The following is a 14,495-nucleotide window of genomic DNA, read 5'->3' on the forward strand; positions in this document are numbered from 1 at the left end:
ACACACGCTGTGCAAACCCGTTTAAGGCTACTGGAATCCCTTATCGACGCCCTCATTCACTCTGCACGCGATCCTATTAAAGATTAACAAATGATGGATGGATAAGGAGTGAGGGAGGAGGAGGAGGAGGTTCAGGTTACGGCGAACGGTGTTGTAATCTATGTAAAAGGATCTTGTGAATAGTTAAAAGATAAATAGAGGGTTAGGTTAGTTATTGTATGTGTATGCGTTTGTGTGTGCGTATGTTCGTGTGTGTGTAAGCGGTGATGTGTGTGTGTGCGTGTGTGTTATGTATGTCACGGAGATGAACGGTGAGGGCTTGAACGTATAAATAAACGTAACGGATGGCTCGATTTTGTAGGAACGTGCGTGTTTGTGTGACTGCGTGTGTGTGTGTGTGTGTGTGTGTGTGTGTGTGTGTGTGTGTGTGTGTGTGTGTGTTACGTGATGAAAGAGGAAGTGGACCGTAATATGTGACGCCAAAAGTGCTGCAATGAGTATGCTGAGTCATGCTGCGAGTGAATGAGTGTCAAGGGGTGTCGAGTTTAGTGCTGGATATAGTGCGTTTTTTTTTTTTTTTTTTTTTTTTTACAGCAAGGGAAGCAAATAAAATCCCGCTATAATGATGAATGGTTAAGAGAGTGGACGGAAAGTGTGGCTCATTGGTGGTGCCGAATATGCTTACTAACTTTGCTGAATAAGGTGAATCAATGAGTATGGTGATTGCTTACGGGACTGACCATGCTGAGTAATGCTGAGTAATGAGGGCTTTGCTGAGTAGGGAAAAAATTGGAGAAAGGGGTGGAATATGCTTAATGAGTCTTCCTGCTGAGTATGCTGACTGAATGTGCTGAGTATAGGTGCTGAGCTCGAGGGGGACGCTGAAGTGTTACTATTAAATGTGCTGAGTTAATACGATGCTGAGCGTGAGGGGAGATGAGATGCTGACCATGCTGACTGACTGCTTGATGGAGGGAATGAATGTTCTAAATAAGTATGCAGTGTGCTGAGCGTAAAGGGAGATGAATGCTGAGTATGCTGATTGACCTAACGTAGTGAAAAAAAAACTGACGAAGGGAATTAACCTGTTGAGTATGCTGAGTAAGTGTGCTGAGCGTGTAGGGAGAAGCGTGCTGAGTATGCTGAGTGGCTGTGCATAATGAGATAAAGAACTGCTGAAGGGAGTGCTGAGTGCTGACTGTGCAGAGTGAAAAAAAAAAAGGAATACTGAGTTCAGAGTATGCTGACTGAATGTTCACAGTGAAAAAAAGGATTGAAGAGAATGCTGAATGAGTAAATATGTGAAGTGAGTATGGTGATTAAGAGTGCTAAGTGTGCGGGGGGCTGAGTGAGTGAGTGCCGGTGAGTGGTGTGTTCAGCGGGCCTGGTGGTGGTGTTTCAGGCCCTCACCGCTCGCTCAGCCATGGCCAGACGACTCAGCTTCTCAATGGCCGTGGTGACGCAGCTCTCGCTCCTCTACCTTAGGGGCACGCCTCTAGGGGGGGGACATCCGCACGCTACTATGCACTATGTTATGCAGGCAAGTTCTGGTCCCCTCCGCCACCCGCCGCCCCTTCCGTCTCCGCCCCTGCCGTTTCCTCCGTCCGTTCACACCTCGCTCGCCTCATACACACGGATGGAAGGAAGCATGGATTTGATATAGGCCTACTTGTGTCCTCGCCTCTGTGTTTGCGTGAGAGAAAGGAGAAAAGAGGGTGTTTGTGTGGGGTTAAGTTGGGTAATGGTTTGTTTAGCGTGTGCGTTGCTGTGTTTGTGAACGGAAGGAGTGGAAGGATGGAAGCATGGATTTGATATACTTGTGTCCTCGCCTCTGTGTTTGTGTGTGAGAAAGGAGGAAAGAGAGTGTTTGTGTGGGGTTAAGTTGAGTAATGGTTTGTTTAGCGTGTATGGAAGGAGTGGTGTGTGTGTGTGTGTTTGTGTGCATGTGGGTGTGTGTGTGTGTGTGTGTGTGTTTGTGTGCATGTGGGTGTGTGTGTGTGTGTGTGTGTGGGAGAAAGGTAGGGAAGGTTGTGTTTGTATGTGTGCGTGTGTAATGGTGGGTTTGTGTGTGTGTGGGTAGGGGGGGAAGGTTACGTGTGTGTGTGTGTGTGTGTGTGTGTGTGTGTGTGTGTGTGTGTGTGTGTGTATGAGGCAAGGTGAGGACAATAAAAAAAAAATAAAGGTGTGACGGAGGGGCGGGGCAGGGAAGAGCAAGAAGGCGCAAGAAGAAGAAGAAGAAGAAAGAGAAAAAGACACTAAATCAGGAACGTAGGAAGGAAGCATGGAAGGAAGGAAGGAAGGCATGCATGGTACCTTCCTTTCCTCCTTCTTCCTCCCTCATTCCTTGCCTGAGTTGGTTAATGGCTTGCTTGCACGGTTGATTCGCACTTGCATGACGCGTATATTACTCCTCCATTTTCCTCATCCTTGTTTTACTCCTCCTCCTCCTCATTCACCTCCTGTTCTTCGTTTTCCTCTTCCTCTACTTATTTATCCTTGTCCTTCTTTTCCTCCTCTTATTTCTCCTTTTCCTTCTTTTCCTTCTCTTCCTCTTCATTCGCCTACTTTTCTTCGTCTTCCTTTTCTTTTACTTCTCCTCCTTGTCCTTTTCCTCCACCTATTTCTCCTTTTCCTTCTTTTCCTCCTCGTCCTCTCCATTCACTTACTGTCCTTCGTCTTCCTCTTCCTTTACTTACTTCTCCTTGTCCTCCTTTTCCTCCTCTTACTCCTCTTCGTTTTCCTTCTTTTCCTTCTCCTCCTCTTCCTTCTCTCCCTCTTCTCCTCTTTTCTTCGTTCTCCTTTTCCTCCTCTTACTCCTCTTCGTTTTCCTTCTTTTCCTTCTCCTCCTCTTCCTTCTCTCCCTCTTCTCCTCTTTTCTTCGTTCTCCTTTTCCTCTCTCTACTGTTCTTCGTCCTCCTTTTTCTCAACTAACTTCTCGTCCTCCTCCTTTTCCTCATCCTCCTTCACTTCGTCTTTCTTTTTCTCTATTTTCTTCTCTTCGTTTTCCTTTTCCTCCATTTACTTCTCGTCATCCCTATCCCCCTCCTCCTCCATTTCCTCCTCCTCCTCTTCCTCTTCCCTTTACGGTGTGTTGCTTTTAGTGTTCTTAGTGGGTGTGTTTCTTTAGTTTATTTTTCGTATTGTTTTGAGAGTATTTTTTTTCTTCCGTGCCTGCGCTTTTGTTTTGTACCGGTTTTGTGCGTGTGTGTTTACTTCTTGTAGTCTTAGTGGTGGTGGTGCACTAACTTATTAAACTCTCATTTCTCTTTTATTTGTTTACCTTGTTTTGTTTTGTTTTATTCGTTAATGAGTGTGTTTTATCTTCTTTTCTTCTTTTCTAGCTTCTTTTTCTTTCTTTCATTCTTTATTTTTTGTTTATTTCTTTGATTCATTCTTTCATATTTGTTTTCTCTCTTTCATCCTTTCTTCTTTCCTCATTTTCTTTCTGTCTCTACTTTCTTTCCTCTTACTTTATTTCTTTTTTCCTTCGTTATGCGTTGAGTTTTAAATATTATCTTTCTTTATTTTTTTTATTTTTGGGGGGGACATGTTTTCTTTACTATTATTATTATTATTATTATTATTATTATTATTATTATTATTATTATTATTATTATTATTATTATTATTATTATTACTATTATTATTATTGCGTGCATGATTTCCTTCTCGTTTTCTCGTTTTCTTTTGTCTTTTTGTTTTTTTTTTCCTCATAATTTTCAACCGTGCATGACAAGGGTTCAAGTGTGTGGGGGGGAGGGAAGGGAGCCTCTCTCTCTCTCTCTCTCTCTCTCTCTCTCTCTCTCTCTCTCTCTCTCTCTCTCTCTCTCTCTCTCTCTCTCTCTCTCTCTCTCTCTCTCTCTCTCTCTCTCTCTCTCTCTCTCTCTCTCTCTCTCTCTCTCTCTCTCTCTCTCTCTCTCTCTCTCTCTCTCTCTCTCTCTCTCTCTCTCTCTCTCTCTCTCTCTCTCTCTCTCTCCTCTCTCTCTCTCTCTCTCTCTCTCTCTCTCTCTCTCTCTCTCTCTCTCTTTTGCTTCCTACTCGATTGTTAGAGATGACGGCAACTTTTCTTTTTTTCCTCCTCCTCCTCCTCTTCCCCTCCTCCTCTTTTTCTTCTTATTCTTCTTTTATTTCCTTTTCACATTCTTTTCCATCATTATCGTCTTCTTTGTCTGCTTTCGTTTTCATCTTTTCTTCTTCTTCTTTTATTTCCTTTTCACATTCTTTTCCATCATTATCGTCTTCTTTGTCTGCTTTCGTTTTCATCTTTTCTTCTTCTTCTTCTTCTTTTATTTCCTTTTCACATTCTTTTCCATCATTATCGTCTTCTTTGTCTGCTTTCGTTTTCATCTTTTCTTCTTCTTCTTCTTCTTCTTTTACTTCTTTTTCACATTTTTTTCCATCATTATCGTCTTCTTTGTCTGCTTTCTTTTTCATCTTTTCTTCTTCTTCTTCTTTTACTTCTTTTTCACATTTTTTTCCATCATTATCGTCTTCTTTATCTACTTTCTTTTTCATCTTCATCATCCTCTTCGTCTGTTTTCTTCTCCTCTTTCATCATTATCATCATCTTTGTCTTCTTTCTTCTCCTGCTTTTTCATCATCTTCATCGTCTTCTTTGTCTTCATCTTTTTTCTATGACTCAGGACAAGGATTTCTATTTTTTTTATCGAGAATAAAAAAAAATAAGACAACGCATGACTCTTTATTTTTTATCATTCATTATCAATAAGGGAGACGATTTTCCATTTCCTTTTAACATTTGACGGAATATTTTGAAAAGTTGTGAAGAAATACGAGTGACCGAAACTTTAAGCGAAAAAATGTGGTGGTAATAATAATAATAATAATAATAATAATAATAATAATAATAATAATAATAATAATAATAATAATAATAATAATAATAATAATAATAATAATAATATCTCTAACGACTGAGGTAAAATGATTTGGTTTAATGTTAATTCCCACTGCTAATGAATTTGTGTGTGTGTGTGTGTGTGTGTGTGTGTGTGTGTGTGTGTGTTATTCTGATTTTATTGCATTCCTTTTATTATTTCTTTCTTTATATTTTCCCTATTCCCATTTTCTTATATTCTTTCTTTTCCTTTTTATGCTCTTCTTCCTAACTCCTTTATCTTGTCATCCTCTTCTTTGATTTCTTTATTTTCCTTCCACTCACCTTACGATGCCCTTCCCTTTTCTTTCTCCTTTTTGCCCTCCTAACTGTCACTGTCTCCCTCTTTCTTTTCTCTCTTGTTTTTCTTCTCCCTTTTCTTTATTTTCGTCGCATATCCTATACTTTATAATTTTCTCTTTCTTTCATAGCATTTTCTTTCCTCGTGTTATTTATGTTCCTTTCAAACTTTATAATTTCTTCCTCCTTTTATCCTTCCCATTTTCTCTTTCATTTTCCTTCCCATCGTCCGTAAGGTAATAATTTCTTCTTCTTCTTCTTCTTCTTCTTCTTCTTCTTCTTCTTCTTCTTCTTCTTATCTTTCTTCTCCTCCTCCTATCATCATCATCTTAGTGTTCGTCAGTTCTTTACTGTTCCTCCTCTTCCTCCTCCTTTTCTTCTTCTTCTTTTTCTCTTCTTCTTCTTCCTCTTCTTCTTCTTTCTTGTTCTTTTTCTTGTTCTTGTTCTTCTTGTTCTTGTTCTTCTTGTTCTTGTTCTTGTTCTTCTTGTTCTTCTTCTATTTCACCTCCCCCTCCTTTTCACTCGCTACACTGTATAATGTTCCCTGGAATCCATTACGACTTAGCTCATCCTAGAAAAAAAAAAATGGATGTCGTGCCGTGAGGTCATTTACGGCAGGACGATCAGCGACCTGAGAGAGAGAGGAATGTTAATATAGGTTTGTTGGGGGCAATAGCCGAGTTTTAGTGGCAGAGAGAGAGAGAGAGAGAGAGAGAGAATTGATCCGACCTTGCTAGCTTAAGGAAGAAAGACCTCAAGCTCTCCCCACCTCCCCTTCTCTCTCTCTCTCTCTCTCTCTCTCTCTCTCTCTCTCTCTCTCTCTCTCTTTAAACACAAAATTACGTAATCTATTCATTTAACCCTTTTCAGGTCTCTTCGTGAGCTCCTCTTTCCCCCTCCCTCCTCCTCCTCCTCCTCCTCCTCCTCCTCCTCCGCATTTCATTCATTCTTCCTACCTTTATTCCTCCCTTTCCTCTCTCCTTCTCCCGTTTCTTCACTCTTCCTTAACTCCTTCTATTCACTATAATTTTGTTTTAAGTAAAGTGTGTGTGTGTGTGTGTGTGTGTGTGTGTGTGTGTGTGTGTGTGTGTGTGTGTGTGTGTGTGTGTGTGTGTGTGTGTGTGTGTGTGTATCGCATTGCCGCTGCCTTGGTAACACTGACCTTAGTAACGCCAAACAATGTTACCAGATCCAAACAGTCGTGACAAATCCATTAGTATTAAAAAGAAAGAAAAGAAAAAAGGAAAAAAAACAAGAAAACAAAAGGTAAAATAACGTAACTATCTCATTGGTTTTTCCTGTTAATTAATTCCAAGTTGGCAAAAGCTATTTCTAATTTTCCTTTTATTTTCATCTTCTTTATCAGTTTAGTTTTAATGCCTTAAATTTCGTGTGTGTTGTTTTAGTCTTACGCTCTTTGTTTTCTTTTCCTTCATAGTCAACGTTATCTCTCTCCTCCTCTAAACCTCACCTTCTCTTCTTCACCGAAACATAGGTCTTTGAGGCTACTGACAGCAATCTCTACTCTGTTCCCTCCTACTTTAGTGCTTCCTACCTCCAGGATTACATATTCTGGAAGGGGTTTCACTATATTTCTCGCTTCTCTGGATAGTCATCTTTTCTTAAGCATATATAACTAAACTAGAGGGCGGGCGTCTGACAGCTCATAAGATCTGGCAAGCTGAGGGGATCAAGCAACAAAATAGCATAAAAAAATGACTTTCACTTCGATTCAAATTATCGGAGAGCAATTCGTTTGTATGTAAGGTCGATCATAATGTTAGTCTGGTTCACTGATGTTTTCTGATCATTAATAGATGTTTCAAGATTATTTCACTATCTTCACACCGTTTTCTTGAGTCGTATTAGCATTATTCTTAGGTAAACACCCTTATGTGTAGGTTCTCTTAAGGAAACCCATTTATTTTGAGGTAAACTCGGTTCTTCTAAGCTAACACCGTCTCTTTTAAGGCGAGCACGATTCAGTTAAAGTAGACATTGATTTGTTAAGTTAAAAATGGTTCTGTTAAGTTAAATACGGATAAGCTAAGGTATTTACGGGAGCCACTTTTCCATTTTTCTTCCTACCCACCCGCTTTCCTTCCGACCTATACCCACTTTTATGTTCTCTTTTCACGGTTCTGTTAAGGTAAAGGTAGTTCTGTTAAGGGTAAAGGTGGTTCTGATGAGGTAAGGGCTGTTCTTTAAGGCAAGGCGGTTCTGTTAAGGGTAAAGGTGGTTCTGATGAGGTAAGGGCTGTTCTGTAAGGCAAGGCGGTTCTGTTAAGGGTAAAGGTGGTTCTGATGAGGTAAGGGCTGTTCTGTAAGGCAAGGCGGTTCTGTTAAGGTAAAGGTAGTTCTGTTAAGGGTAAAGGTGGTTCTGTACGACAAGGCGGTTCTGTTAAGGTAAAGGTAGTTCTGTTAAGGGTAGTTCTGTTGAGGCAAGGGCTGTTCTGTAAGGCAAGGCGGTTCTGTTAAGGGTAGTTCTGTTAAGGGTAAAGGTGGTTCTGTAAGGCAAGGCGGTTCTGTTAAGGTAAAGGTAGTTCTGTTAAGGGTAGTTCTGTTGAGGCAAGGGCTGTTCTGTAAGGCAAGGCGGTTCTGTTAAGGGTAGTTCTGTTAAGGGTAAAGGTGGTTCTGTAAGGCAAGGCGGTTCTGTTAAGGTAAAGGTAGTTCTGTTAAGGGTAGTTCTGTTGAGGCAAGGGCTGGTCTGTAAGGCAAGGCGGTTCTGTTGAGGTCAAGTCGGGTCTGGTAAGGGCGTAGCACCGTTCCCTCAGCCCAGCAGCGGCGTGGTGTCGTTTTTTTAGGCCTCCCACGCCCGCAATCCCTGGGAGCGGAGGTTCTGCTTCACGCTGCCCTTCCTCATGCGGGCAGCCTCGGCCACGCTGCGGGTCTCGCCGTGGGGGGGCGGTCACCCCTACGCCTTCAAGCACATCATCCTGCAGGTAATGGCTGGTATCCCTCACCCTGGAGACCTACATCCTTCGTCTTAAGTCCTTTCCTCCTATGGTTCTCCTTTTCTTCTTTCCTTGCGTCCTTCCTCCTCCGTTTCCAAGCCTTCCTTTTCTCCCCTTCTTCGGTCTCAGGTTTATATTCTTCAGGTAATGGCCGGTATCCTTCACTCTAGAGTCCTATATCCTTCATCATCTCTCCTTTCCTCCCTACGTTTCTTTCTTCTTTCTATACGTTCTTTCTTTTCCTTCTCCATGCCTTCTTTTCCTCCCTTCTTCGGTTGCAAGTTTTTATTCTTCAGGTAATGGCCGGTATCCTTCACCCTAGAGTCCTATATCCTTCATTTTACATCCTTTCCTCACTACGTTTCTTTCTTCTTTCTATACGTTCTTTCTTTTCCTTCTCCATGCCTTCTTTTCCTCTCTTCTTCGGTTGCAAGTTTTTATTCTTCAGGTAATGGTCGGTATCCTTCACCCTAGAGTCATATATCCTTCATTTTACCTCCTTTCCTCACTACGTTTCTTTCTTCTTTCTATACGTTCTTTCTTTTCCTTCTCCATGTCTTCTTTTCCTTTCTTCTTCGGTTGCAAGTTTTTATTCTTCAGGTAATGGTCGGTATCCTTCACCCTAGAGTCCTATATCTTTCGTCTTACCTCCTTCCTTTTACGGTTCTCCTTTTCTTGTTTCCTTGCGTCCTTCCTCTCTTTCCAAACCTTCCTTTCTCTCCCTTCTTCGGTTTCAGGTTCATATTCTTCAGGTAATGGCCGGTATCCTTCACCCTAGAGTCCTACGTCTTTTTCCCTGCCGCCTCCTTTCCTCCTCTCCTCCGCCCCTCCTTTGTTTTCCTTTTATGCTTGATTCCTTCGTATTCCGGCTCATGGTCTGCGTCTGATGGCCAGTATCCTTCACCTAAGAGTCCTATTAAGTTCATCTTGCCTCCTTACCGTTCCTCGCTACTCCCTTTCTTCCTCTTTCCTTTTTTTTCCTTCCTCTTTCGCTTTCTTCATTTTTTCTCGTTTCCTCCTTATATTCTTCATCCCTACCGGTTTTTTTTTACATAGTCTGTCATTTCTCATTACTCTTTTTTTCCCTCTTCCCTTTCAGTCCTCTTTTCTCCTTTATTCCCTTACGTACCTCCCTTCCTTCCCTCCTTTCCCTCCCTCTTACCTCCATTCTTCCCTTGCATACCTCCCTTCCTTCCCTCCTTTTCATTCTTCTTTCCTCCGTCCGTTCCTTCCTTCAAGAGACAAAACCGTTGACCTTTTCCTCCTCGTTTCTCATATTTCCGTTTTATGTTTCACCTCGAGACAAAAAAAAAGAGGGAAAATAAAAAAAATAAAATCTCGTCTCCTGTCCTTGCTCTCCCTTTTTTTTTTCTTTAACCGTTCATGGACTGACTCTTCTTTTTTTCTCTCTCTCTTTAATCGGGAAATGCGCATCACTGTAGCCGAGTTTTTCTTATTTTTGGTTAAGTTTTCATTTTTTTTGTTGTAAGTTCGAATACGTCCGTCAAAAATTGTATTGAAACAGGAATATTATGATAATGGAGGGTTATTCTCATGTTATTCTTTTTTGTGTATTCGAAATATTAAGCGTCTTGACCGTAGAGTTTCCTTTGTTTTTTGTTTGGTCCATATTTTTGTTGTAACCTCGAATGCTACTTAAAAATAATATGAAAAACACAAGATGGATAAGACTGTGGACGTTTACTACTATTACTATTATTACTATTATTGCTTACTCGAAAAAAAAATGATTTGCCATAGATTTTTCCGTTTCTGTTTCATCATTTTTTTTTCTTTTCAAACTTGAACGACACAAAAAATAATAGTAAGAAAACAAGAATGGTAAGAATATGGACGTTTATCATTACTATTATTGTTATTTTTATTTATTTATTTAGCGTCCAATATTTAGCAAACTCAAACGACTCAAAAAATAAGAAGAAAACAAGAATACTAAAAATTTAATATGGACGTTTATCATTACTATTATTGTTATTTTTATTTATTTATTTAGCGTCCAATATTTAGCAAACTCGAACGACTCAAAATATAATACTAAGAAAACAAGAATACCAAGACTGTACATTTATCACCATTATTATTATTATCACTATTGTCATTATTGTTATTATTGCTGTGACTCGTGTTAACATTCCGGAGTTTCTTTTTTTCTTGCCTTCTACATTTATCGTCTTGAGTATCCGCCTCAGTCACGCGAGCCTGTCACCCTCCAGACGGACCAGCTTATAAGTCCTTCGATTCACGCTATTTCTGTGTTGTTGTTATTGTCGGCGGTGGCGATGGTGACGGTGGTGATGGTGATGGTGGTGGTGGTGATGGTGGTGGTGATGGTGACGGTGGCGATGGTGACGGTGGCGATGGTGACGGTGGTGATGGTGATGGTGGTGGTGGTGATGGTGGTGGTGATGGTGACGGTGGCGATGGTGGTGGTGATGGTGGTGGTAATGTTATGTTATGAAGTTCGTTTTTCTAGTTAATGGTTTTGTTTTGTTTACCATTTCGCTTCATTTAACTCTGACGACACTAATAGTAGTAGTAGTAGTAATAATAATAATAATAATAATAATAATAATAATAATAATAATAATAATAATAATAATAATAATAATAATAATAGTAATCGAACTTTATCAATACGTAGATGATGGTTTGTTTATATCACTTGATTTATGTATGCTTATTTTTTTTTTACTGTAGTTTATATTTAATTTATTTTTGGGTTTAGAGAAAATCGTATTACCGCAAAAAGAAAAAGAAAAAAATCAGTGACCCGTATACGTCTCTCTCTCTCTCTCTCTCTCTCTCTCTCTCTCTCTCTCTCTCTCTCTCTCTCCTGTGGGCGTGTGTGGGAGTTTTTTTCCTCTAGGTATGTTCCAGCTCGCCCAGGTGACTCAGGTGTAAGTAATCAATGAATAGGGCGGCCAGGTAAGTGTGTATGTATGTGTGTGTGTGTATGTGTGCGTGTGTGTGTATGTGTGCGTGTGTGTGTGTGTGTGTGTGTGTGTATGTATAAATAGCTGCTAAATGTCTTCTCTCACGTTCTCTGTCTTGCAACTTTTATTTTCACTCTTTTTTTATGCATCTGTTTCACTTATTTACTTAACAGTGATTGGCTTGACTAACCTTTATTTTTTGGGTTGTAAATAAACTTAATATCACGTAGAGTGCATAGTGGGGGACTTGCTAAGCTTATTTCATGTAGAGAGGGAGTCGCTGTTCTCGTATTGGTTCTTTTGTCTGATGCTAACGACTTGACTCCAGGTAAAGGAATCGATAACCACAGCGCTGCCCTCCCAACGCTTTGAAAGTCCCCCGTCGTTCAGTAGTCCGCCTGCGATTGATGCAAAACTGGAATTGGCACTATTAATATTTCCATGCATTGCCCTCATAAATAAACAATTGTTCCCATATTCAAGGTTTGACCGAGTAGATGATGATTTTTTTCTTACAGTAGAGGAAACAGTTCATATTTATATTGTTTAATGTCAGCCGTGTATGTAGTCACTTACTGAAATGTTGATATCAAGCATTGATCTCTATCTTTTGTTTCATAGACTAGTAACTTAACTTAAATCATATTTCAATAATATGAAATTATTTGTAATATTTTCCAAAGCAATAAATAATGGTGTAAATCTTTAAAAAATTATACTTCTCTACAAGTATAAATTTACTGATTTCATTCTAATGCTCATACATCTATCTATCTATCTGTCTCTATCTTTGTATGTGTCTATCAGTCTATCTATTTATATACGTAGATATCCGCGTTTATGCGTAGACATCCGCAAATATGCCCCCCAAACTCAGGCGTGCCACCTTCATAAATAGCTACGCCACTGCCGTCACACAATCAGTAACAGTAGTTTTGACCCCTTTTAGCCTTAATATTTTACCTCTTCACACAACAATAACCCCAAACACTCTCAGTAATTGTAATTTTGACCCCTCCCAGCCTTAATATTTTACCTCTTCACACGACTGTAACCCAAAACACTCTCAGCAATTGTAATTTTGACCCCTCCTATCCTTAATATTTTACCTCTTCACACAACAATAACCCCAAACACTCTCAGTAATTGTAATTTTGACCCCTCCCAGCCTTAATATTTTACCTCTTCATGCCCCAATAACCCAAAACACTCGGTAACAGTAATCATCATCCCCTCTCCTCCCCTTCAGGACCTCCTTGCTGTCCTTGGCGGGTTCGTGGGTGCCCTGCGCGTGCCTGAGAAATGGGTGCCTGGGCGCCTGGACCTGCTCGCCAACTCCCACCACATCATGCACGTGGTGGTGGTGTACGCCGTCTACCACCTCCACCAGGGCGCCGTGCTCGACCTCGTCTGGCTCTCTGGCAACACCACCTGCCAGCACCCCGCCCTGGTCGCCGCCGCCGCCGCCGCCGCCATCCCGCCCCCGCCCACCGCTGCGCCAGGGCTTTAATATATACCGATTTAGACATGTTTACAAGGCACGCACATGGTGAAGAGTGTTGATGTTCGTCAATTTGTACGCACCTTTCTAATTAGTACTCATATCAGGGACTTCATTACTCGAGAAAGTTTTAGTTCAGGTGTGCAAATTACCTGTATAAAGCTGGCGTCTCCAAATGACATGTATTGAGATGAGTTACAAGAGTTACCTGTATTGTCAAAATGGGTCTGTTTATTGGTTCTCGTTTTCAGTAGTGTTTTTTTTTAATCCTCTTGTTTTCCAGTATATATTTTTTTCTATATACATATTTTTCCCTGATATGAGGCCAACTAATTCGAGTGGTGTGGCAAACCTATCGACCTATACAAGACCTAGACATATATACATTAACTATTAAACCGCCTTCTTTTACGTACTGTTCTATCTCTCATACACTCATACATATGCCAGCTGATGTAAGTATGTATGTATGTATGTGTATGTATGTATGAATTCAGGGTGGTTTTAGAAGATTTACATGCATAGTTTCATCTTGTTCTTCCTGTTCTTGTTCCTTCTATTCATCACTGAACTACGTGTCCTTATACTCCTCCTCCTCCCTCATCTTTTCTTCTTCTAATGCAAAGATTTATATGCATAACTTAATATTCTTGTTCTTTTCCTTCTTGTTTTTCCTTCTATTTCTCCTCCAATTACACCTCCTTTTATCCTCCTCCTCCTCCTCCTCCTCCCTCATCTTTTCTTCTTCTAATGCAAAGATTTATATGCATAACTTGATATTCTTGTTCTTTTCCTTCTTGTTCTTCCTTCTATTCCTCCTCCAATTACACCTCCTTTTATCCTCCTCCTCCTCCTCCCTCATCTTTTCTTCTTCTAATGCAAAGATTTATATGCATAACTTAATATTCTTGTTCTTTTCCTTCTTGTTCTTCCTTCTATTCCTCCTCCAATTACACCTCCTTTTATCCTCCTCCTCCTCCCTCATCTTTTCTTCTTCTAATGCAAAGATTTATATGCATAACTTAATATTCTTGTTCTTTTCCTTCTTGTTCTTCCTTCTATTCCTCCTCCAATTACACCTCCTTTTATCCTCCTCCTCCTCCCTCATCTTTTCTTCTTCTAATGCAAAGATTTATATGCATAACTTGATATTCTTGTTCTTTTCCTTCTTGTTCTTCCTTCTATTCCTCCTCCAATTATCCTCCTTTTATCCTCCTCCTCCTCCTCCTCCCTCATCTTTTCTTCTTCTAATGCAAAGATTTATATGCATAACTTGATATTCTTGTTCTTTTCCTTCTTGTTCTTCCTTCTATTCCTCCTCCAATTATCCTCCTTTTATCCTCCTCCTCCTCCCTCATCTTTTCTTCTTCTAATGCAAAGATTTATATGCATAACTTGATATTCTTGTTCTTTTCCTTCTTGTTCTTCCTTCTATTCCTCCTCCAATTACACCTCCTTTTATCCTCCTCCTCCTCCTCCTCCTCCTCCTATATTGTACAAATCTACCCACAATCCTCTCTCTGTACGGTTAACAAACTTCTACACACAAAAAAAGTTAATGTATACTACCAAAACAATACACCCTTTCAACGATACAGTGTTACCAGCAAAAGAAAAAAACACCGCCTAAGCGTGCAGTGTTACCAGCAAAAAAAAAAGCACCAATCAACCTTAGCGTGCAGTATCACCAACAACAAAAAAAACATCACCTTAGCGGGTTCACAATTTCCTTAGTTTTCCGTCTTTAGTTTTTGTTCCCTTGTCTCCTTCGTGTGGTCGGTAAATCTTATGTGCTGTCCGATACTGATTAAGAGGGTTTCTGTATCCGTAGATCTGCTAGTCAGTCGAGTCAATTTCATTCCTTAGTTAGGTATTCAAATCGCATGACAC

General features: G+C 40.3%; 1 protein-coding gene and 2 long non-coding RNA genes across 5 annotated transcripts in view; 2 read left to right on the forward strand and 1 right to left on the reverse strand.

The window, feature by feature from the left end:
• LOC127006745 (progestin and adipoQ receptor family member 4-like) overlaps positions 1–13,303 on the forward strand; it is a 42,517-nt gene extending 29,214 nt beyond the window's left edge. The window contains exons 4-5 of one of the 3 annotated variants that reach the window (XM_050877033.1): positions 1,403–1,540; positions 12,354–13,303. In XM_050877033.1, the coding sequence (XP_050732990.1) occupies positions 1,403–1,540; positions 12,354–12,614 (399 nt within the window). In that variant the 3' untranslated portion in view covers positions 12,615–13,303. Of the gene's footprint in view, positions 1–1,402; positions 1,541–8,000; positions 8,139–12,353 lie in introns of all 3 variants that reach the window. The other 2 variants (XM_050877032.1, XM_050877034.1) reach the window with 2 other exon arrangements.
• LOC127006754 (uncharacterized) lies at positions 5,993–8,005 on the forward strand. Its single transcript, XR_007759741.1, has 3 exons — positions 5,993–7,373; positions 7,492–7,602; positions 7,857–8,005. It is a non-coding gene; the product is annotated as an uncharacterized LOC127006754 (long non-coding RNA).
• Positions 8,238–12,351, reverse strand: LOC127006755 (uncharacterized). Its single transcript, XR_007759742.1, has 2 exons — positions 12,214–12,351; positions 8,238–12,140 (listed from the first exon to the last, which is right to left on the reverse strand). It is a non-coding gene; the product is annotated as an uncharacterized LOC127006755 (long non-coding RNA).
• Positions 13,304–14,495: the final 1,192 nt, after the last annotated feature.

This window comes from Eriocheir sinensis, chromosome 33 (genome assembly GCF_024679095.1).
Source record: "Eriocheir sinensis breed Jianghai 21 chromosome 33, ASM2467909v1, whole genome shotgun sequence".
In the NCBI taxonomy this organism is placed as follows: domain Eukaryota; kingdom Metazoa; phylum Arthropoda; class Malacostraca; order Decapoda; family Varunidae; genus Eriocheir; species Eriocheir sinensis.